General features: G+C 41.2%; 1 protein-coding gene across 15 annotated transcripts in view; it reads right to left on the bottom strand.

Moving 5' to 3' along the window:
- PTPRT (protein tyrosine phosphatase receptor type T) overlaps positions 1 to 25,927 on the bottom strand; it is a 1,114,373-nt gene that overhangs the window by 569,504 nt on the left and 518,942 nt on the right. For all 15 annotated transcript variants that reach the window (XM_008017080.3, XM_037983051.2, XM_037983053.2 and 12 more), the window contains exon 7: positions 25,491 to 25,784. In XM_008017080.3, coding sequence (XP_008015271.3) covers positions 25,491 to 25,784 — 294 coding nt within the window. The remainder of the gene's footprint in view (positions 1 to 25,490; positions 25,785 to 25,927) is intronic.

Raw genomic sequence — 25,927 nt, 5'->3', positions numbered from 1 at the left:
AATCATGAAAAACAATTGGTCAATCAGCTGCAGTGGAGGAGGCCTTGTCAAATCACAGATTGGACTAAACTGAAACTGATCAGTAGATTCATTTCAACCATCACCTTGACAGTTCCAGGCAGACACAGTCACAGAGGCCAGGGTTGTTGAAAGACTCAGCATGCACAAGAAAAGTGCTTTTATTCTCTGCTGCTTGCGCTTCTGTCTTGGCTCTGCAGGGACAATATAGCAGAGGTCATCTTCTAAGCTGCTCTGAGATCTCCGAGAATACTTATGCAAAGATAAGGCAGAAGAGAAAAACCAATTTCCTTCCTATGCTTTTAGCTTCTCAGGAAAACAACCACAGTAGAGAAAATATTCATCTCTGCCACTGTGGCAAAGAATGACAAGGGCCAGGCAAATGCAATTGGGTCTTATGCGTTCACATAAGAGAAAAGAACACAATTAAGAAACTCCAGTGATGCTTGAATTCTTGAGGAAGTGCATAGACCTCTGTTTCTCTGGCGAAGCTCTCCAGAGAGGCCCCCCAAAGAAACTAAAGGCTACTTTATTCACTCACTTTTCAAATGGGTGAGTGAATAAAGTAGCCTTTAGTTTCTTTTACACGTGTAACTAAATGGATCTTATATCTGAATGGTGTCAGATTATAAAGGGTTCTATAAGCAAAAAGCATTTTGATAAAGGAAAGTGGATTTGTTATATGTTATTGTGAGAGAATAAGATAAATGCCTTTACAGATGGAAAGTCTAAAATTGATGGTATTGAATGTGACAATGGACATATATTAAACTAGATCAAATAGGAATTAATGAACATGGCCAAACCCCTATTACTTGTCAAAGTCAGATATAAGAAAATACAGGCATACCCTATTGATCTCAAATGTCAGAATCAATGAACGTTTGTTTAACTTCTACTTGCCAACAACTGCCGTAGACATTTTCTCAAATGGCTTCCATTTAGTGACTGTTTCAAATCTATGAGCTAGTCATATTTTGTTCCCATTTTACAGATGAGAAAGCTGAGGCTCAACAAGATTAAGCAACGGTCATTAAGGGACAGAGGCAGGGGCAGGTCTGGAATCCACTTGTTGTGATTACAAGCCCAGTGATGTTTCTGTGCCTTGAGCAGTAGCCTTTTCCAGAACATTACTGATGATATTCAAGACAGGTTGTATTGCTGAGCAGAGATACTGGAAGTGTCATCCAGGTTCAGAGTTTGGGTGTGCCAGTCATTAGCTCTGTGACCATGGACAAGTGACTTCCTTCTCCAAGCTTCTCCCTCATCCTTAAAAATGGGATAATATGGCCAGGTGTGGTGGCTCATGCCTGTAATCCCAGCACTTTGGAAGGCTGAGGTGGGTAGATCACCTGAGGTCAGGAGTTCAAGACCAGCCTGGCCAACATGGTAAAATCCCATCTTTATTAAAACTCAAAAGACTAGCTGGGCTTGGAGGTATGTGCCTGCAATCCCAGCAACTCAGGAGGCTGAGGCATGAGAATTGCTTGAACCCGGGAGGTGGAGCTTGCAGCGAGCCGAGATGGTGCCACTGCACTCCAGCCTGGGCAACAGAGCAAGATTCCACCTCAAAAAAAAAAAAAAAAAAAGAAAAGAAAAATGGATGATACTATATCTTCAGTTGCTATTAAGAAGTAGAGAATGTAGGTAAATGCCTGCCAGATATTGTTTCCATTCTATTCAAATGACAAAATATGGTCTATTAAACATTCATTATGAAATCTGGATACTTGGAGAGACTCCTTTAAGGGGAATTATCTGCTCTGAATCCACGTTGCCATTTGCATGTTTAGACCATGTAGCCTTTCATTCGTTTAACAGAACCTCTCTGAGTACTTACTTGCTCAGTGCTGGACCATGCTGGGCACTAAGGTACCACAGTTTAGAAGACACTGTGGTCACTGCCCTGAGGAATGTGCTGAGGGATGATGCAAAGAGCAGGTGTCATCAGTGACTCTCCAGCCTACGTCTAGTGATGATCGTTGTGGCTCTCTGGATTCCTTCTGCCACTGGTTGCTGATTTCCTGTTTCCCTCTCAGAGCGTCCCCCTCCCCTTCACTCATGAGTCCCAGAGCTCCTAGAAACTCCATTCTGTGCTGTCAGAACCAATTCTGCTCATCACATTCCTTTCTTTGCTGCTGGGAGGCTACTGAAGACATTGATGCCTATGGTGCCTCTGATAGCAGGCCAAATCAAGGGCCTGGTGGTTGGCAAGGGTGAGTCCCGGCCTTTGTGTCATCTCGCCCATCTTTGTGTCACATCACTTAGTGCAGATTTCCTGAACAGTGTGTCCTTCAGTTCATATGAGGTACATGTGGTAGAATAATCAGAATGGATCTGGCAACCCTCAGACCTAACCCTAAGGACCTCATAAAAGGCAAATTTCCCAGCATTCTCTTTCTCCATCATAACTTTCTAGGACTGACCAGTGCTCTCTCAGTTAATAGCACTGACAGCTTACATCGTGTGTGAAGTCCTGTGCTCTGTACTGGGAACCCAGCAGATAAATAAGACTAACAGACCGATATGGTTTGGCTATCTCCCCACCCAATCTCATCTTGAATTGTAGTTCCCATAATACCCACATGTCATGGGAGGGACCCAGTGGGAGACTACTGAACCATGGGGGTGGTTACCCCATGCTGCTGTTCTCATGGTAGTGAGTTATCATGAAATCTGATGGTTTCATAAGTGGCTTTTTCCCCATTTGCTCTGCACTTCTCCTTGCTGCCACCATATGAAGAAGGACATGTTTGCTTCCTCTTCCATGCTTGTAAGTTTCCTGAGGCCTCCTCAGTCCTGCAGAACTGTGAGTCAATTCAACCTCTTTTTTTTTTTCATAAATTACCTAGTCTCGGGTATGTCTTTATTAGCAGCATGAGAATAAACTAATACACACACCCTCAGTCTTGTGTGGCTTACAGCCTATCAAGGACAACATCAAATATCACAGAATTGAGTGATAGTAAAAAGAAAAAGGTAGATGATCTTGCAATCATCAGGTGCAAATTCATGGCAGCAGGCAGCTAAGGGATGGGAGGCTGGAGGTCAGGAGAAGCCCACAGATGTGTCTGATGTTCATAGGCCAGTCTAATTGTGGAATTCTCCCTCACGGCGTATTAAGATGCACCTGCATTCTACCTGTGAGAGTAATTGTAATATTTTTGTCATAAAATTATTTGAAACTATTTAAAAAATAGTTTTATTTTCAACATCATTTGGCTTCTAAGAACTTAATAATTTATCACTGCCTGTGGTTTCTCTAATCACTTTGTTCCTTTGGGAATTATTGATCTGTAAGGAAAACTAACCCATAGTTTATTGTTAAGTGTAATGAAATTTTTTGAACAGTAAATTTGACAATATCTATAAAGGCATGTAGACACATATGTCACAGATAATGAATTATTGTTAGTTTCAATTATTCAGTTTTCTTTTCACATTTTTGAGTCAACATATCACTTTTCCAGGCCTTAAAACATTTCCATAAGCCCTGAAATCTCCTGACCACAGAGTAAAATAAGGAAAAAGGGCCCAGAAAGGGAGCAGGACAGGATAGGGAGACTGGAAAAGCTCTTGCAGGGCTTCAAATGGCAGGGAAGGTAGTGACAACACTCTCAGGACGTTAGAGGCCATGGAAACTATGTAAACTGAGGGAGAAATCAGGCTAGGTTTGTGCTGGGATGCTCACCATTGCTGTCCCACAGAGAATGAACAGCAGCAAGGACATGAAGTCTGTAATTAGCACCCAGGAGGAGAAGGCTGGTAGAAAGGTCCAAGAATGATGCAAGAAGGCTCTCCCTAGCACAGTGCATGCAAGGATGAAGAAAAAAACACTGTCCCAGACAGGCAGGCAGGCAGGCAGGCAGACAGGCAGACAGGCAACTTAGGGAGGACCTCTCAGAAAGCTGCACTGGAACAAGGAAGTAGCAACCGGCCACAAATGAGAACATCCCACAGCAGACATCCAGGGCTACTCTCCCCCTTGGAATCCACTCATTGAGGGCATGAAACTATTCAAGTGGAGGGTTACTTCACAGAGGGGTAGGGACAAGCGAAAGAATGTCTCTTTGCAGACTGTACTGCGTCCAACACATCCAGACAATACCAGCTTTGCTGGATCATTATTTTTCCTGTGTACCTATCATGTTCTGGGCACCATGAATGACTCTCTACATATTTGTTCATTAAAGCCTCACAAGAGCCCACTGAGATGGGTACAGTTATTCCAAATGTATAGATAAGGAATTAGTCCAGAGAAGTTTAGTAACTTGCTCAAGTTCACACAGCTGGTAAGTAGTGAGATGAGAGTTTAAATCTGGAAGGTCATACTCTCCTTGGAATATCCTGTGGCTTCCCAAAGTCCACTAACATCAGGGCAAGAATATCACTACTACTGACATTGAAGAGAAATGTATAGATTATATCTTATTGCATTAATGTTATATGCATTTAAATTTGCTTTCCCATTTAGTCATCATGAGACCTTCTTCAGCATGACAATCCAATGGATCCAATCATGTCATGGTGTATTTGATCCTAACAGATACCTCTTCTACCCTGAAAAGGTCCATTTCAATGGACCAAAAATGGAAAGGTATAGAAGTAGCAAAATAAAATCACATTTAAAAATACATCATCATCTACTGGAAAAGAAAAAAATAGTAATAATCTGCCTCAGAAATTTGCCAGATCTCGGCTGGGTGCAGTGGCTCACACCTGTAATCCCAGCATGTTGGGAGGCCATGGCAGGTGGACCACTTGAGTTCAGGAGTTGGAGACCAGCCTGGCCAAACATGGTGAAACCCTGTCTCTATTAAAAATACAAAAACTAGTCGGGCGTGGTAGCGCACCCCTGTAGTCTCAGCCATTTGGGAGGCTGAGGCAGAAGAATCACTTGAAACTGGGAGGCAGAGGTTGCAGTGAGTCGAGATTGCACCACTGCACTCCAGCCTGGGTGACAGAGCAAGACTCCATCTTTTTAAGAAAAAAAGAAAAAAGAAAATAAGAAATTGACCAGATCTCATATTTATACCTTGTTAATGGGTGTAAAATAAAACATGAGACTTCAATGAATAGTGGCAACAAAGACTCCTCAGGCCATGTCTGTGAATGAGAGAGTAAAATCGAAGAAAAAAGAAACAGATCTAAAGGATGAGGGAACATGCACAGTAGTATGGCTGATTGGGTGTGAAGGCTAAGGATGGTGAGGGAAGGATTCCAAATGACTCTCAGGTTTCTGATCTGGGCAAACAGGATGGTGTTTACCAAACAGGAGTAGACCATTTTCAGCATCAACCTATAATGTTGAGGTAGGTAGAAAACAGGTAGGAAAAGTAGTTAGGCATAAAGACTTGAAGTTCAGAAGTGATGGGGATATAGTCATGTCTTGTTGAAGTCATGGAACAGGTAAGACATCTAGGAAGAGTTTCTGTAATGAAGAGAGAATTGGGCAAAGGACACAACCCTAAGAAATACCATCAAGTGCAGAAATCAAAGATGAGAAACAGAGGACATATGATCCTTGAAGCAAGCTCTCAATGCACATGAGCTAGATAGGGCTTTTATTTTAAAAACAAAGCTGACATGCAGTCCATAGGGAGGTAAAGGTAGAAAATCTCTCTACTGACCCTGGTAGGATGGGATTGTTCTTAGGTATGGAGGCATGGCCTTTTCTTCCTTAAGAGGAAGAAAATCTGAGGAAAGATAGGAAAGCCCTAAGGAAAACAGAGGGATGGATGTGGGAGAGAAAATGTCAGGTGCTAAAAATTCAGAGCCTGCCTAAGCCAAGCCTAAAGGAAAGATAAGAGCCTGCAAATATTTGACATGTGTTAATGCCAGTAAGGGAGAGAATAGATTCCGCTCCAAATAGGGGGTTGAGACTTGTAAGTAGTGATAAGAAATAAAAGCCATTGATTATCAGCTCCAAACACCAAACTACTTGTTTGCAGAGTTATTGTCTCAGGAAAACAGAGAAGAATAAAGGCAGAATGTCAACTCATAATAGCTATAGATGGGCATGTCCAAATAAACAAAGCTGCTCATCCACTGTTGAAGGCAGGGTGTAAATTGACCCAATTTTTGAAGAACTGTCTCAAAGTCTTGAAAATGCTCACTGACCCAGCAATGACCGTTCCAGGAATCTATTCTAGGAAAAATATTACAGAAATGCCCATATATTAGTATCTTTCAGGATACTGATTACAGTTTTTTAAAATTAGGAAAAACATGTCTGGAAATCAAAGTTAGGATGAAATCAATTGTACATCCATATAACAGTATATTAAGACTGTAATCAAAACAATGCCTCCACTCTCTCATCCCCTTGTCACCTATCATATGACACTCTGGGTTTTGCCTGCTTTTATTTTTTAGTATCTGTTAATGCCAAGTCACCCATCACTCCAACACTGACAAATCCAAGTGATATGGTTTGGCCATGTCCCCACCCAAATATCATCTTGAAGTGTAGTTCCCATAAGCCCCATGTGTCAAGGGTGGGACCAGGTGGAGGTAACTGAATCATGGGAGTGGTTGCCCCCATCCTGTTCTTGTGATGGTGAGTGATTTCTCATGAGATCTGATGGTTTTATAAGGGGCTTTTCCCCCTTTGCTCGGCACTTCTACTGCCTGCCACCATGTGAAAAAGGATGTATTTACTTCCTGTTCTACCATTATTGTAGGTTTCCTGAGGCCTCCTAAGCCCTGTGGAACTGTGAGTCAATTAAACCTCTTTCCTTTATAAATTACCCACTCTCTGACGGTTCTTTATATTAGTGTGAGGACGGACTAATACACCAAGGGGACTCTTTGGAGCACAACTTACTCAATCCTTCAGAGTTGGCAACTTTCTCCATCCTCAGTCTCGCTGTTGACCTGAAGGCATCATATCTTCCTTGCTTTCCTTCTGCTTTTAGTTGTTTGTTCATGGTCTTCTTTTCAGGCTCTGTCTTCACAACCCAACCTTATGGTGGTGGCATTCCCTGGGGTTGGCCTCTCTTGTCTCTCCACATGCTTTATCTAAGTTGATGGCATTTATTAGTATGGCTTTGTGGGGGAAAAAATCTGTGCTTCAATGAAAAACTGCACTGTCTATAGCCCATGCTTCCTTGTTATCAGATTCTGATTTTATGGGAGCTGTTTCCCAACTCTGGAAATTGTAGATAACTGATAATAATGCAGAATAATTCTTGCCCATAGACATGCAAATGGTTCCATGATCAGGAAGAGGGATAACCTTGCTCCCTCAAGGAAAAAAAGCTATTTTTGCTTCCATTTGCATATTCCTGAACTATACATATCTCTTACCTTTGAATTTTCCTCTGTACTGGCTGTAACGCCGCACCAGTTTCCTCATCAATGAACTAAATGCAATCATGTTCATTTTTACATCTCTGTGAGGGTCTTGGTTTTACCTTTTCTTGAAAATTATCTTTTAACAGTTTTAAGTTATATCTAGAGCCAAAGAACCCAAATGTATGTCTCTATCACTGACCACTCCCTACCTTACTGACTTATACATATATCTAACTGGTTCTTCTTATTGGAAGTAATGTTCTCTAAAGTTGCACTGAATTACTGAATATTGAACCCGTGGCTCCTAGGAGAAATACAAAGTTAAGTTCCTGTGAGCCTCTGCTCACAATGTTTTTGTCAACTGATTAATACAGAACCTTGTTTATGTACCTAACCTTGTTCTGTGTGTTTCTGTTCAAAGACAGCTTACTTAACAGATTTTTGTCAATTCATTAACATTGAACTGACATTAGCAGCCCTGTAACTCAGGCCTGAACAAAGCTCATTTAATACACCTATTTTCTCTGCAAAGCACATCACAGCCTTCTTGTGCTTAGGAACATCAGACAATACTTCAGCACTACACTTGGGGGCCACTTAAAGCAGCAAAATCACCAGCAGCACAAAAATGTGAAAAACATAACACTAAATAAACCATGAAAAGGACAGTCATTTACAGTAGGGGAGCTGAAACAAGAAAGCAGAGTGCCACCTCTGACTCCAGCTAGGAACATCTGCATTGGGCAACCCAAAGTTCTCACTGTTCTGTGCAGGTCTGTGAATGACTGGGAAAGAACCAAGAGTACTGATGTTGTTGTTATAAATAAATTTTAGTGAGTAAATATGCAAATATGAAATCTGCAAATAATGAAAACTATTTCTGTATCTATATTAAATGTAATTGTATGTCTCCCCCATTAGTATTCAGGATCCATAAAAACGAAGACCATATCTATTCAATTCTATTATATATTATTCAATTTAATATTTGCATTTATTGAAGTAAAAAGATACTTGAGTACATAGAAAAACATTCATTATACATTGTTTTAAAAGGTATTACTCAACAACATTTACATATTAGCTCAATTTCGTCCAGGGAGATATATCTGTCTGTATTAAGAAAAGTAAACCCTAATGGAAAGAACTGTCTTAAAATTCTGTACAGTCTCCATGTGGTGGGTTCATGTTTTGTTTTTACATCCTTTTTCGGTGTTTTTCTGTATCTTCCAAAATAAAATAATGAAAACATATTTTTTTCATCATTGCTACAAAATGCCATTAAGATGTGAATATCTGCCTTAACTTTTCCACTATATACAGCAGAAGTTTGAACAGCTCCAGGCACCAGGAACTCTCTAACTTGCAAAAAAACATCTGGGTCAGCACCTCCAGCCTGCTCATATGACAGCTTTAATAGCTCACCCCCATAGGGCCTGGTGCTCTCCTAGGTAATATCTTTCATCTAATGTCTTTGGAATATGTGGCCGGAATTAAATGTCATGCTCTTGGAATATTTTGTGTGACATATTACAGGCATCCCATTGCACACTCAGTCTGAACCCTAAATCCCCATAATACAGAATACTGTCACCTTGATAGCCACACCTAATTATGAATATACACTCATCCACTCTTCAAACTACTAGATGCGCCAGCCAGACACAGGGGTCTGTCCTCAGGGAGTTAGAGTCTAATATATTCAAGATAGTGGGATGGTCTTTCCCAGACTGTGGGAGGCCTTTAGATGTCTAAGCTGCCTTGGCTTTGGTCAAATGCTTTGGGGTGGGTACAGGGAAAGTCAAATCCATGTACCAACTATAAAAGGCAATTAAGGGTTATGTTATTGACTTCTTCCTTCTAAGGGATATTCCTCTGGGCTCAATTTTATTGTGTTTAGTCCATATGCAGTCCTATATAAAATAGTCTGGGTCAAGTTTAAATGGATTCACTGCTTAACCTGCAAATTAAAAAAAAAATTCAATTAATCAGAGCTCTTGCCTCCTCCATCCCATCGCCACCACATTTCCCCCATGCTGTCTGGTTAATCCAAGATTCACAGCACATAGAAACCTTCTGTAGTGGACAGAGGGCAGGAGCCAAGCGAGTCTGGTCAGGAGATGCTATTTCACAGCTATTACGAGATTTGAGATTTGGGGAAAATCACTTTACTTCTCAGAGCTTCAGTGTCCCTATGTAAAATGACAGTGATCCTCTGAATTAAGTCGCAGGGTAATGTGAAGATCAATAGAAATCGTGCTTATAAAGGGCTGGGGGAAGCTACTACTGTAAAGACTATGCAAGAGCAGGTGGTGCTGGCCACGTGGAAGGGGCTGGAGCTTTCCTCCCAAAATAAGTTTCCCTAACTGGGTGTCTGCTCCACCATTATGTCTACAAGTTCAGAAGCTTTGTAAATATGGCACCCACTCTGATATGTTCTCTTACAGCTGTGAAGCTTCTTTGGGTCAGGCTCTAAGCTTCCATCCCTTCTCCCCACCAAGAGACTCCCATACCCTCCCTCCCCAATCCATCATTCTTTGGGGTATTGTAAGCTTATACCAGCAATGGTGCTGGAATAATAGGTTAAAGATTGAAAAACAAAGCTGAAACCTCACCTTATACCAAAGAGCAAAACAAACCCTCTATTAGTTAATGAGCTAAATATAAGACATGAAACCATTAAAAATGCCAACTTGATAACAGTTGTTATCACTGAGTGATGCTTTGTTGGATTCTTTTCATTGCTGTGTGTGTATTTTTATGATTTTTCCAACTTCTCTCCAGTGCATACATTTGTCTTCACAACATTCTTTCATGCATGCAACACCTATTTATTGAATCCCTCCAGGTGCCATCCATGATTCCAGGCACTAGTGACCAGAACAGACAAGGGAACGATCCCTGGGGAGTATATAGTCTAATGGAAAGGGCAAGTAATAAACAAATACACACACGGATAAGTAGATGACTATGAATTAGGATAAGTTTGGTAAACAGTGGCATTTTTTCTGTTTTTTTGAGACGAAGTCTCACTCTGTCACCCAGGTTGGAGGGCAGTGGCATGATGTCGGCTCACTGCAACCTCTGCCTCCTAGGTTCAAGCAATTCTCCTGTCTCCGCCTCCCGAGTAGCTGGGACTACAGGCGCATGCCACCACACCTGGCTAATTTTTGTATATTTAGTAGAGATGGGGTTTCGCCATATTGGCCAGGCTGGTCTAGAACTCCTGACCTTGTGATTTGCCTGCCTCGACCTCCCAAAGTGCTGGTATTACAGGTGTGAGTCACCGTGCCCAGCCTTAAACAATATTTTAAAAGGTTAAAATGTAGAGAGAGGAAGAGGAAGTTAGATCAACAAGGTCCTTTTCGAAGTGACTTTTAAAGGGACATGTAAAGGGCAGTGATGAGTTAACTAGTTCACACAAAACCTTGCTGTAAAATATTTATTTTATGCTGTAGAGTGACCAGTGAGACTAACTGGCATATGGAGCATGATTACATGAGAATGAGGTCAGTGATTAAAAGGGAATAGACACAAGCAAAAAAATATATATTTAACTGGAATATGAGATACATTTCCTATTTTCAAAAGGTTGTTTTCAAATTTCAAAAATGTGCTACCTTTTTTTTTTCAAATATAAAGATGAAGAAGATAAAGAAGTAAAACGGCAGCCATCATCAGAGTAGTTATAGTGGATGCACCCATATTCAGCCCTAAGCCCAGATGGGAAAAGGGTTGGCTGGAAGAGTTACAAGGTTCTAATGATTACGAAGCCCCAACAAGGAAAATCTATATGGCCATGGGGGATGGATAATCACTCTCTGGTGGATTCCAATCAAACCTCGAGACCCCCTAACTCCCACCCTCACCTCCTGCTACACCTCATCTCAAGAATCTCAGGATGACTTGTGGCTCAAGCCAATAGTGGGTGAGATTTAGAAACAACTGACACTCTGGTTTTCCTCTTTTCTGGCAGGCAGAGTCTTTTTCTCTGCATCAAGCCAGGTTTGGGCTCACTGCTCTGGATAACTCTCCCATTTTTCTCACTGTAGGGAGACCTCTGCCTTCCAGAATGGCCAGCAATGGACAGGATGCCCTTGGCTTCCTCTGGCTCAGGCATCATTTTGGCTGAGGCTGCATACCAAGCTCTTGGTAGAGTGAGCTTTAGGAACATAGCAAAGGGCTAGCCCCTCGGACTCGTGGCAATGAGGATTTTGGGGTTTAATGGTGAGGAAGGCCTACGGCCTACCTAGGTAATGAGAGAGAAAGTGGAAAAAAGTAGCATAGTGTTAATATGTTAATATGTTGTACCAGTTGACTCACCTGCAGAAATGCCTGTAAGAGTCTGCTTCGTTCCTTGCCAAAACTGGTTACTACCAATTTGAAACATATATGTAGGTAATATATGGGTAATGAGAGAGAAAGTGAGCCTCTAGGTGTTAAAGTACCAAAAGCTCCAATTAACTCAGCACCTACTAAGTTCTCGTCGTTGTGCTTAGAGTTCTATGGTCAGCTGGGTCCAGAGCAGGACTCTAATCAGACTCTGTAGGCCCCAACCTCAGCTACTTCCTAAACTGTGTAACTTGGAGCAAAACACTAAATCTCTCTGGCCGTGGTAGTGATGGTGATGATAGAACCTACCTCATGGGGTTATAGGTTTGCAGGCGAATTCAGTGGGGTAAGCCTTGCAGAGCGTTATGAGCCATCATTAATATTAATGACCTGTATTTCTATCCAGTGAGGTAAGCAGCATTATACTAATTAACAGAGGGGGAAACTGATTCACAGAGGTCAAGCAATTGCCCAAGGCTGTCCAGCATCCTAAGGAGTGAATCTGGCATTACAACTCTGATGGGTCTGAAAGCAAACCCCCTATTTAACTGTCCCTACTCTATTTGAACACTGAGCTCAAAGCTTGGTTTGTATCTCAGGGCTTAGCAAATTTGGGACTGTTTCTGTACTGTCCAAAAATGTCGATGATTCACTAACTGTAATAAAAATACCCTCATATAGCGTGTTTTACAATTTATAACAATCATTCACATTCACATTTGACTCCAATGGGTACAACTATTTCTAAATTTTATAAATTTTTGTGACTCATAGTCTCAATACCTGTATATATATGTGTGTGTGTGTGTGTGTGTGTGTTTATATATATACGTGAATATACAATACATATACATGGCATGTCTGTCTCTGTACCTATACCCAAGTGCAGATAGATTAAAATACATATTTTAAGAAGGGTTGTTTCCATTCAAAGAAATGCTTTGATCTCAGAATTAGCTGTCCTCCCCCAGCCCCACTTAATATTCATCTCAATGCAAAAGATGCACAAAGAGGGGCCTGGAAATAAGAGTCTGGAGAAAGTTGAACTGCTCTAGGAACTTGAATGAGAAGACTTTGCTGCACCTGTGGGCAATTTGGAAGGGAGGAAACAGAAAGAGGTGAAAATTTCTTGCCTGTTGAAAAGATTTTTGAAGTCTGAGGAAGGATGAGTTCTATGCTGGGGAGGACGGCAGTGCAGCCCCTTGTATGAGTCCCACCAAACACCAAGAGAAGTTGCTGCTGCAGGAAACAGCCTTTGTTATTTGGCTTCGGGAGAGCAGTGTGGAAGGGCCCAGGTCCACATTTGGTTCAGTTAGGGGAGCCAGAAGAAGTTGATTGATGTTCTAGAATCCAGGGCAGGCAGTGAACAGCGACTCATGTGCTCCTTTTGGAATCTCCATGTGCAGAATTTGAAATGGGGAGTTCTGGTCAATACTTTGTAGCTTTCACTGGTAAACTGGCCCCAGCTGATATGTGGTCTGTGTATTTACATTTCACAAAATTGAGACAGTAATTACTTACACTTGTGGTTTTGTACAACTTTTTTTTAAACTTCCTATAGCATGAACGTTAACCCATGCCATTAGATAGATATGCCACGAAAACAGTTTGTAACAACACTAGCATAGAATTCCACTATGTGTGTGTACCAAAATTTACTTAACTACTCTCTAATTATTGGTGCATTAAAGTGATTTCCAAGTCTTTGTCCTTATAAATAATGCAGTGATGACCTCTATGTCTGAAACTCTCTTTTGAGCAGCTCTGATTATTTTGCTAGAAAAAAAAATTAGCAAATTGTCCTCTTAATATGCTGTACCAGTTAACTCACCTGCAGAAATGCCTATAAGAACCTGCTTCGTTATTCCTTACCAATACTGCTTATTGCCAATTTAAAAAATATATAGGTAGGTAATATTATAGATAAAATGCATTTATTTGATCATCTGTATGTAACACTGGACATTTTTAATATGCTTTTTGCCATTCATATTTTGTTTAGCAATTACCTCTTTATGCCTTTAGTCTTTTTTTCTATCAGTGTGATTACATTTTAATGTTAGAGCTCTTTATGTGTAAAGATATTTTATCTCCCTTTTCTCAGTTTCATCACATATTTTCCCCAACCAGTTTACTCACATGCTATTTGATTTTAGTTAACATGGCATAGAAGATTTTTCTTTTTCTTGTCTTTCTATGTAGTAAAATGTGTAAACCACGACCTCAATGGTGTATTTGCTTGCTTTTAATGAACTGAGAGTCTCTCCCAATAAAAGAATGATATTTTCTTTATTTTTTTCTACTTTTGTCTTTTAAGTTTTTAAACTACCCATAATTTAATTAGCATATGGTAATATATGCAATAAATTCTATTTTTTACAAAGTATCTTACCATGTACAATTTATTAATCACGTACCATTTGATAAGTAATTTTCAATTCATATAAATCTTTTTATTTTTGTAAAGATGAGGTTTTGCTATGTTGCCCAGGCTGGTCTTGAACTCCTGGGCTCAAGTGATCCTTCTGCCCTGGCCTCCCAAAGCGTCGTATAAATTTTAAAAGTCAGTTTTGCTATATACTGTATTCATTTCTGGGCTTTAATTATTATAGTTTTTATAAATGTTGACATTTCACAGAGAAAACCCCCAATCACTTTTTCTAAGTGCTCTTGACTTCTTTCTCCTGTATTTTCTTTCAGATCAACTTTTAAATCACTTTAAGTTTCAAAATGAATCCCATTAAGATCTTGATTAGAACTGTATTAAACCCATCAATTAATTTGGGGAGGATTGCTATCTTCACAATATTAAATTTGCTAATCCAACAACATGACATACGGCTGTTTGTTCAGGTCTTGTTTTCTCATCCTCAATAAAATTTTGTAGGTGTTTGTATTTTCATATACATGCTGCACATTTCTTAGTTTACACTTAAGTATTTATACCGTAATTACATTTGAGAATAGGATACATTTTATCATATTTTTATAATGGTTATTACTGGCATATGGCTATTGACTTTCGTTTATTTGCTTTGTGTCTGACCATAGCATTGAAATCTTTTAGTAGTTCCAATAGCTTGTTTTTTTAGTTAAGTTTATTCTCTTAGGCATTGAGGCTATAAGAACATTTTCTTCTGGAAATAAGAAAGTGTCTTTCCATTTCTAGCTTACGAAGAATTCTGATCAGTAATGAAGGCTGAATTTTTTCAAATCACTTCTTAGCCTCTCTTGAGAGGATAAGATGATTTTTATTGTTTGGCCTACTAATATGAGCCATTACACCAATAGTTTTTCTAATATTCAACATTTTTCATCAACACATTCCTGGGAAACACCCAACTGGGCCATGGGTGCATTATGCGTTAATAATGATTCCGGATTTCAAGAGACAGAGCTTTGTAGCTGTGCAGTTAAGGGTTTAACTTTTAGCTGGGCCATTTGAGCAAGTGTGTGGCCTTGGGCAAGTCACCTACCTCTCAGACAGTGAGTGCAGGAATTATACCTACCTCACAAGGTTGTTGCAAGAATTACAAGTAAAATATTCAAAACAAGCTCAACACTATAGGCCTTGCATACAGTAGATACTCCTCAAATTGGCAGCCACTGTTTTCATCACTATAATCACACATTTTCTTTACACTGTCATCTCAAGTGTGACACAGCTATAAGAGTGATTGAACTCTCATTTTAATATATTTGGGGTGCTATTTTTTAAAAATCCACAGAGCCTGATAAACAAACACCGTTAGCTTTTACTATCTTTAATGCTTCTCTGTGACTCACTTTTTCTTCAAATTTCAACCCTCAAATTTAGAAGAAATTGAGGGACTCCTTGTTGACTTACTATTGTAACTGAATACAGATTTAGTTGCTTGCGGAGTTCAAGTAACAAGAGCAAGATCTAGTAGAAAGAAAGTGACTTTATTCCAGAGCTAGCTGAAGGGCAGTGGTGCAGGCTCCTGCCTCAGGGTGCCACTTTGCTTCTGGGCAGAAAGCAGGGGCTTTTAAAGGAAGGCTTAGAGTGAAGGGCACAAAGGGGAGAGGGTGAGGAAGCACAGGGTCTATGTGACTTTTCAGATTTCTTATCTATCTGGAGGTCTCGCTAGTGCCATCATGGGCAGAGCGAGGTTGTAAATGGAGGCAATCTCCTGTTGGGAGAGAATTCTGGATGTGCCTGGTTTGCTTCAAGATTCAGTCTCGGGAACTTCTAAGTAAACACATAGTTAGACAGGCTTGCTGTTGGAAGTGTCTGGTGGAGAAAAGGTAAAGATTATAATTTCATTCCTAAAGAGCTAAGTAGGTGGTGGGGGAAAAGAAAAAAGGTTAAAAAATTCTTTTTTTTTCCTTTTAAAAATAGGGTGCTCAGTTACACTATTGCACTTCATCTTCTAGGAGACCCTGGCTCCCTAAGGAGCATGGAGTGGCAGAAAAATCTAAAAGTGCAACTGGATGCCAAATAGGGCTTTTCCTGTTGCTTTGGAATTTTATCTAAGAGTACAAAACCAATAAGCATACAAAATAAATACTGCCACCTTCTACAGAGAAGAGCTGAGGGACTTCCAGCTATTTCTTCCAGAGAACTAAGAGGTTCCCAAGCAGACTCTCACTATTCCCTCCCAGCGCTACAGTCAGCTCATACAATAATGAGACTTCACGGGTTAGGGGAAGAGAGTCTCTGAAATTATGAATTGTAGGTTTAAAGAGAGAGAGCTTTGTGCTTTCTTTGCCTCTTTCTTAAGCCAAGGGAGAGGGACTCTGATGTAGCCAACAGTAGACATCATGTGACAGTGGGAGGGGAGAGAGGGTCTGCAAGAAGAGGAGATGAACATCTTTTGCCCTCACAGGTGCTTGTCCATCTGCAGATAATTCTTATGGTGTCTCAATCAGAGGCTCCATAGCCAAGTATGATCAGAGCAGGTTTTCTCCCTTCTTTAGTTTTCATCTCTCTTCTGTGGTCCCATACCCCAGGGGAAGAAGAGAGTGCTGCAGCAGCAAAACAAGTTGGGTAGGTGATGCAAGGACTGCCAGAACCCCTTCTCCACATCTTTCTGAGGAAGTGCTGGTCATAATCCATCTTCTGTGGCTGCCTTCAATCTAGGTTCACCTGCACTGCACGAGCAACTATGTCCCTTCGAGCACGGTGTGGCGTACATGGAAGTCCCCTCCTTCCCTAGATGCTCATGGTCTTGAAAATTTCTCCACTGGTCTTTAGAATCCATTAACTCTATGGCTTTGATTCTGGATGGGATAGCGATTCAATTTGCATTTCTATTGGCTACTCTTTCCATGTTACCCGAAGATTTATGGATCATCTCTCACCAGAATTACAGCAGAGCAGAGATAGAGGTTAGATGTCTGTGTTCATACTATGCTCCTGCCCAGAAGGATGTCCCATTTTACTTCTAATTCAGAGCCCTAAGAGTTAGGCCAGGTTATATTCCTCCCATTTTATAAATGGTGCAGCCAAGACATAGAGAAATAAAGAGAAGAAAAACTCACGAGACTAGTTAACCAACGCTGTTCTATTTTCTGGACCTTCAATTACCTCTTTTTATAATTCTCTGCCTCTGCTCTGTCCTAGAACTGCATGTTGCCCTTAAAGACCCTCGCCTGTGGGACCCACTGGTTTCTCAGAGAACACAGAGACCACCTGAGGCTGCTTATTGCAGAGAGTCTGGACTCACTTCCAATCCCTTTTTGCTCTGGGCTTGAAAGGCCTCATTCTTACAAGCCTTGGCCTCCTCAAAGAGAGAAGGATCTGCATAACATGGTTCTCCCACTCACCTGGGACTAGACACGGTTATAAAAAGGTCAATTCCCATCCCCCTTACTCCATGCCCTATCATGAAGTACCATCACAGCTACCCGTCGAGGACTCCACAGCATGCACACAGCCACGTATGTCCTCTCTTCCCAGCAGTGATCAGAGCTTGTTGCTAAACCACTACTGTCTAAGAAAGTACAGAGAGTAGCAACTAGAAAAATCCTTCTTAAAACAGGGTCCATCATGCCACAGTGAAGGAAATTAGGTTCTGACATCTTTTTCCCAGGCCTAAGATTTATTTCTAAATAACGTTTATTAAAGGGCCCCTATGTTCCTGGTTCTCTGCAAGGCATATAACTTATCTCACTGAAGCTTTCCAACAAAATCGCACATTATAATATCCCTTAGATGGAAGAAAATAAATTGAGTCACAAAGAGATGGTGTAACACATCCCGGTCACCGAGCTAGCAAGTGCCCAGCTTGAAATAAAAACTAGATTATTTTTGGCTCTAAAGCCTCTATCCTTTTTATTCTATTCTAATGACTACTCTCACTTCATTGAGCCCAGCAATTTGAATTTATCTTTTTTATCCCCCTGGAGAAAAGAGAGAGGTAGACACATATCACTGCAAGTAGAAATCCATAAATATGTAAATAAAATATAACCTGCAATCAACCCTCAGGTGGAGGGAATAGAGAACCCTCCAAATCAACAACATATGTGGTGTCTCTGACTGTACAAGGCCACTTCTCACTTGGAGAGCTGGGACTCTGCAAGACCACAATGAAGTGGGTTCCCAGGCAAGGGGCCTTTGATTTACACACAAGGGGGATGGGCTAAGATTATATGACTTGCTGGATTGTTGACTTGTGATTCTGTAACTATAATCGGAGTGGCCTGGGGTCTGCTTCAAGCAAAGTTTAGGGGGATAAAAGAACCAGTTTCTGGGGATTAATTGAGACAAATGTGAGTGGCTAAAGACCTGTTTTTGAGATGAGGAAGAATATGTCTCTTGGGAGCAAAATTTACAAGTGGGTGTTTCAAGGAGGCCTATTTGAGGGTGACAGTGAGGAAGAGCTTCTTCTATCTAATGCTAGATGATAGTCTTAAGATATCAACAAGCTGGTACCCAAGCCATTGAAAGTGGTACCTGCAGGAGAGGTAAACAGCCAAGTTGGACCCATGTGGTGTCCATATCTCTTGTCATCTCACCTGCTTTCTCCAGTTACTGACCTCAGCATCCACTGCCCTTTGTTCTCACTGTGGACTCCAGATAGTTAATGCTAGCAGCCTGCCTACTGCCCCTACTCTTCTAAACCTAACGGACACTCTGTGTGTAATCCATCCAGAGTTGTATGATAACCAAGCCAACACTGGGTAGAGGATAACAGTCACCACCCAAGATCTCCAGTAGGGAAATGGTCTGCCATGGAAGAGTGCAAATTTCCCATCAGAGGCAGCATTTAAGGTGAGGCTGGGTGGGCAACACACAGCTCTTCTAAGACCCAACTCCTATCACAGAATGTCTGCTGTTGGGGATGTGCTGGAGGAAAGCACACAGTGTTCTAGACAAGAGAGTCTCTGAAAGCCCAGACCACAGCATGGACTCTGAAATGGGATTTCCCAGGAGTTGGTGAACAACAAAAGAATATGGTCCACCTTCTAGATGCCAATTAGTTCTGAGAAGTGGACAAGTAAGACTTCCTATTTTGATATAATTATTCATAATCACAGCATCCATAACAATAGCAGCAACCAATAACGGTTTGGTTCACTATAGGCAGCTAAAGAACATTTTGAGTTTTTGAAACACTTTGATATACATGATCGCATTTGCTCTCAGACCTATATCTCACAAAAGATGGTGAATGATTAAACTAAGTAAAAGAAACAAAATGATAAATAAAAATATAAGAAATGGAGTGTCTCAACAGAACAGCATGAAGACAGAGAATTAAATTGCTTTCATCAGTACTAAGAAGTCCTTTTGCACCTGTAATCCCAGCTACTGAGGAGGCTGAGGCAGGAGAATGGCATGAACCTGGGAGGAGGAGCTTGCAGTGAGCCAAGACCGCGCCACTGCACTCCAGCCTGGGCGACAGAGCGAGACTCCATCTCAAAACAAAACAAAACAAAACAAAACAAAAATAACAAAAGGAAGTCCCTTTGATCCTAACGTCCAAGTAAAATCAGGAAGTCCACATGGAAGAAGCAGTTATCTGCTCATTTTGCCTAAGCTCCAGATTTATATCACCTGCTATGCATCCTCACCTCCAACACAACAGATTCAGACCTGAGCTCATTCCCTTTTGTGTTTTTCAGCTCAGAAAACTGTTCCATCACTGTGATGGTTAATAATGAGTGTCAACTTGATTGGACTGAAGGATGCAAAGTATTGTTCCTGGGTATGTCTGCAAGGGTGTTGCCAAAGAAGATTAACATTTGAGTCAGTGGACTGGGAAAGGCAGACCCACCCTCAATCTGGGTCAACACAATCTAATCAGCTGTCAGCGTGGCCAGAATAAAAGCAGGCAGAACGTGGAAAGACTAGACTGGCTTAGTCTACTGGCCTACATCTTTCTCTCATATTGGATGCTTCCTGTCCTTGTACATCGGACTCTAAGTTCTTCAGCTTTGGGACTCAGACTGGCTTCCTTTCTCCTCAGTTTGTAGACAGCCTAGACCTCACCTTGTGATCGTGTGAGTCAATACTCCTTAATAAACTTGCCTTTATATATACATCTGTCCTATTAGTTCTGTCCCTATAGAGAACCCTGACTAATACAATCACTCATCTCTCAGTCATCTAAACCAGAAGCATGGGAGTATTAGCTTTGACTCCCTTCTCCCAACCCCACATACCTCGATTCCTATCTGATCATTTGTCCAGGTTCTGGTTTATCTGGCTGGGAGTCTTGCTCTGAACTCCAGCCTACTGGGCTGGGATGTTGCACTACAGGTAAACTTTTGACAATCTCCTCCTTAAGGGTTAAGGAGGAGGTATCCTTCAGGTTAAGGGAAGGATACTCTTCCCTTAGTACCCCAGAATTTTCATAATCATTGACCTCTCAGAACTGGCAGAGCCAGAATGCGTCCCTACCTGTCTTAGCTGAATTGCCTCTCCAGCATCTTCTGTGCTACACCCAAGCTCATAGCTTACTGCTGCCAAGTCTCTGCCTGCTACTAGCATGTCCTTACTAAGTCAACCTCTGCCACCAGTGCCTAGCACAGAATTTGGCACAAAGAAAAGAATAAGTAAATGTTTGATAGAATGGACTGAAACTTTTGTGTATTAGTTATTTATTCTCAGCTGATCTCCATAGTCACCAACCTCCCTACTACCCAATGCCACCCTCAAGAGGACACTTGTGAGCAGAGGAGGTCCCCAGGGCTGAAGATTCCATCAAATCCTGTGATGAAGAGTTTCTTTGGCCAAGAGACCTAGCATATAACTGATTGGTGACCTTGGTCCAACGATTTTGAGTCTGTTTTCCCATCTACATCTCAGAGCTGCTGCAAAGACCAAGCTATGGAGTGAACATCCTTCCAAAGAGCCATGTTGGCTTGTCACCGTATATGATAGTCTAAAGTTTGGGTATGAAATAACATCACTTAGCGAGCTCCTTACAGCAGATTTCTAGGCTCAACCCCAGAACTTCTGATGTATTAGGTCGGGGGACAGATCTGAGAATGTGCATTTCTAACAAGTTCCCAGGGGAATACTTGTCTTAATTCATCTGGGTTGCAGTAATGGAATACCATAGACTGGGTAGCTTTTAAACAACAGAAATTTACCTTTTATAGTTCTGGGGCCTGGAAAGTCCAATAGCAAGGTGCCAGCAGATTAAGCGTCTAGTGAGGGTCCATTTCCTGGATCCTCACATGGTGGAAGACATGAAGGAGCTCTCTGGGGCCTCTTTTATAAGGGCATTGATCTCTTTCATCAGTGTTCTGCCCTGATGACATAATCAACACCCACATGTGCCACCTCCTAATATCATCATTTCGAAGATTAGAATTTCAACATACGAATTTTAAAGGAACATACGTATTCAGTCTATAACAATACTGATGCTGCTGGTCCAGGGACCACACTTTGAGAACCACTGCCCTAGATGATTCTGAGACCATTACTCTTTCCATGCAGATGCCGTCTTTCCTACATGAAGTATGCTATTTCAGTGCTTGCCTTTATGTTTTACCTTTTTTGCTGTTTTGTTGGAATCTTAACCCAGCTCTAAATTCCTCTGGGCAAAAATTATACCTTCCATTCTACATACTCTCTCACTTTCTGTTTTGTAAAATAATAAGTACATTTCCAGCGTGATTAATAATAGAATAGGAAAAGGAGGAAAATCTCAGACTATCGACGCCAATAAACAACACCTACAAATAGGTCTCAGCCCTGGAATTCTCTTAAAAATTAATTACGAGGCAAAAAGCATTCCACCATCAGTGGTGATATGGGAAGGAAGATTATCTTCTTGATGACACATTTTGTAAAATGTGGATTATTCAAGATTTTAGCTGTAACTTAAACACCAAGGTTTTTAAAAAATAAAATACCACAATTGCATTTCAACTCATAATTTTTATATTGATAGCCAGACTATTGTGTTTTCAACAAGTAAAATCCATTACACAGTCATGGCAACAGTTTGCAATAGATTGTAAATTTTTATTGAGATGATCATCTTGCGATTGAATTTCAAAATGTATTATATGATCATCAGCAAATAAGTCCACAGGGGCTGCTAAAGTACTTTGAATATCATTTATAAAGATCAAAAACCCTGGAAACTCTTACATTTACCCTGTGGAAAGAGAGAAGTCTCATCAGTAGGATCAAATCAATTATTTTTATGGATGAATATTGCATTGCAAAGCTGAGATAAGGTATTACCCAGTTTAATAACATATCATTATATCCTTTGAAAGTAGTAAGTTTCATAATCAGGTTTCAGTGAGGAATTTTACCAAAGGCCTGTTTTGAAAATAATCAAGAAAATGGCATCTCTGTTCAGCATAGTGGTTCAATAACCTTACAAGGAATATTTTCAAGCAACGAAAATACCTGGGTTACATACTACCACAATACATCACTGAGATACTTAAGAATGGTTACAGCCAATTCCACTATAACTCTTGTTTTGAAAACGCAAATTTGTTCCAACATAATTAATATATGAAAGGGCAATTTGAGAATAACACGAATTCCGCATTTGCTTTTGTATGATTTTGTCTGTGAGAAACATTAGTGAAGAAGAAATCTGCACCCAGCAGAACTCAGCCACCTAGGAATACAAACACACACACAGTTCCAACCCTTACCTGCCCCCTCAGCTCACTACCTGTGTTCTGAGCTACACCTTTTCCCCCAGTTTCAGACAGCTTTCCTTCCACCACTTCATAGTCACTCACAGGCTGCAACCTCCCTGAGGCCCACTTCCACAGCAAACTTCAGGTCTTTTTCAAGGTAACACACCATCTGTGTTGAGTATCCCTTATCCAAAATGCTTGGGACCAGAAGTGTTTCAGAGCTCAGATTTTCTTGAATTTCAGAATATTTGCCTATACCTACTAAGATATCTTGGCGATGGGACCCAAGTCCAAACACAAAATTCATTTATGTTTTATATATATATCGTAGGCAATCTTATATAATATTTTAAATAATGTTGTGCATGAACTGAGTTTGTGTACATTGAACCGTCAGAAAGCAGAGATGTAACTATCTTAGCCACTTATGTGGACAATTCTGTGCTTGTCTGTCATCACCATAATTCCTGACTTTGAATGTATATGCTATTGATAAGAAATCATCTTCTTATGCTTATTCACACATAAGTGCTTAACAGTGAAAAAGAATAAATGATATGTCATTAATACCATAAAAAATTAATGTGTTCAGGTTAACTGAGCAGCACAGTAGCCTCCGCAGATACCCGGATCAGCTGTTGAATGTCAGCAACAAGCATCCTGGCTTTCAGTCCTCTCCCTGTGATGTTGTGCTTTGATGAAGAGTTCGCACACCCTGCATTTTACTGTTTCAGGTGAGAACAAACATCAGAAGCAGTTGAGGAACCAGGAAGTGGATCCTCTAGGGAGAAAGAGGCATTCTGCTCGATGGCTTTTAAAAATGTTTCCTCCAGAGTCATCCGCCTTGTTAACAATGATTTTTGTATTAGATGTCTCTGATTTTATAAATTGACATGGTTTCCTGTTCTGCTATGAATGCATACTGCTCCAGTCCTTCAATAAGCTCATCACCAATGCTTGCCGTGTCATCTACAGGCACTTTTTCTGCAGTGTTAACAATGTCATGTTCATTTGTTGTATCGTGCTGGTACTCAGTAAGTTTCAAATTTTGGAGCATTTTGGATTTCCGAGGTTCAGGTTAGGAATACTCCACCTGGATGGATGCACTTCTTGGCCATTTCACATGCAAAAAATTGTGCCACAAGTTTTACTAGATTCCCCTCTTTTTTGATGTGTCACTAGGGAAGTATGGCCTTCCAGCCCCATTTTTTCCATAATCCCTGTGGTTTTTATTTCATAACTTGATATACTGTGGTGATTTTTAAGGACCTATATATCAGGTTATGGCAGAACTGTATGCACTTTCCCTTGCCGTTTGTTCCATGGTTTCTGTACTGATGGTTCCTTCCCCTCCACCCAGATGCCCCCAGTGACTCCTTTTTGTTTTCTGAAACCCATGCTGCCTGCTTTCCTGAACCACACCCGCTTCCACTAGAACATCCCCAGCTGTATATACAATGCTCTCTCTCTCTCTGTCTTTATTCATCATGATGTGGCCAAAAATCAAAGACTGAGAATCAGAAAATCTAAGTGTAATTGATGACCGTGCCACTGGTCATTCTATGACTTTAGACAAAGAGTTTAAAAGCACTGAGTCTCTATTCCTTTGTGTATACATGAAATGTAAGTTCCTACAGCAAAAGGTCACTTGGAGTGAAAAAAAGATATAAATAAGGTAATTTGCAACAAATAAACTGCAAGTTATTTTAATTTCTTGAGCTGCATCCAGAGCCAGACCATCTCAGATACAGTGAGACACACGTTGTTAGCCAATAGCCCCTGATTAGAAATGCAGTAGAAGCCAGGAAGCCTGGGATACAGTTGGAACCAGAGAATCTCTCCTCTTAGACACAATCTCCGCCAGCAAACTCTTACATAGCATCCAGGAATATCAGAGAGACAGGTGTAGTCAGCAGCCCACAGAGACAGACTGGAATCCAGAGGACCCTCAGAGGAATAGTCCCAACCCAGACTCTTAGGTAGGGATAGGAGCCTCCAGGGGATACAGAGGCAGGAAGCTCTTAGGGACTAAGGCAGTTCCAGAAACAATTCAGAGATACTGTGAGAGCCAGGAGGCATTTAAGACATGGTTGGCAACAGGAGCCCCTCGGAGACAACTCCAGAATCAGGAACCATCAAGAAAATTGTCAAAACCAAGAGTCACAGGCTCAGCTCATGGAGCCTCAGGAACAATGTTAGAATTAGAAACACATTAAAGATACAACAAAAATCAGAAGTCCCCAAGGACATAGTCTAAATGAAGCCTTCAGGGTGCATAGTCAGAGCCAGGAGCCCTCAGAGACACAACCAGAGCCAGGAGCCCTCAGAGAAACAGAGCCAAGAACTCTCACAGCAACATGTCCAGGGCCCTCAGAGACACAAAACCAAGAGCCCTCAAAGACATTCTTAGCATTAGAAAGCCCTAGACATATAAATGGCACCAGCAGTTCTGGGAGATACAGAGCCAGTGTGTCTCATCAGAAACACTATTAGATCCAGGAACCTCCCACGACCCAGCTATAGTCAGAAGGTTCTCAGAATCACAGTCAGAACTAGAAAGCCCCCAGAAATGCAACCACAGGCAGCAGGTCCTCTAAAAAATAAAACCAAAACCTTGATCCTTTTTTATCCACAATAGGAAGCACATTCACATTCAAAGAAAATTAGGAATTATTTGTCACAGGAAGGCAAGAGGAAAGCCAGTCTTGGCAACAGCACGGCCTCTCATAAAGGAGCCTGGAAAAAAAAAATCTTACCTGCACACTTGGTCCTGGTGGTGAGGGGAGGCCCTGGCGGTCCGGTACCCCCCTCACCTGGTCGTGTGAGGAGCACTCGGATCTCATACTCAACGTCGGGGTCCAGATGCCACAGCTTGTAGTTGGGAGAGTCGACTATGTGGGTCTCTGCCCAGGTGCCTGTGGTGGTGCGATATTCCACTTCCTTCAGGATGATGGGGCCATCCCCGATGATGGAGTTGGCATTTGGCTTGATCCACAGGTATGTGGCCCCCACAGCCAGCAGCTCTGGGGGAGCAATGGGTGTGGGAGGCTCTGTAAGACAAGCAATCAACAAAGGACTGTCAGACTCAAATGATTTACAGAGCAGACTCCGAGCACATGATGACAAGACACAGAATTCACAACATAACCACAAAAAATCATCAGAAAACCCTTTGGATTTTATCTTATTTTAT

Source organism: Chlorocebus sabaeus, chromosome 2, assembly GCF_047675955.1.
Source record: "Chlorocebus sabaeus isolate Y175 chromosome 2, mChlSab1.0.hap1, whole genome shotgun sequence".
Classification (NCBI taxonomy): Eukaryota; Metazoa; Chordata; class Mammalia; order Primates; family Cercopithecidae; genus Chlorocebus; species Chlorocebus sabaeus.
This window is presented reverse-complemented; position numbering and strand designations above follow the sequence as displayed.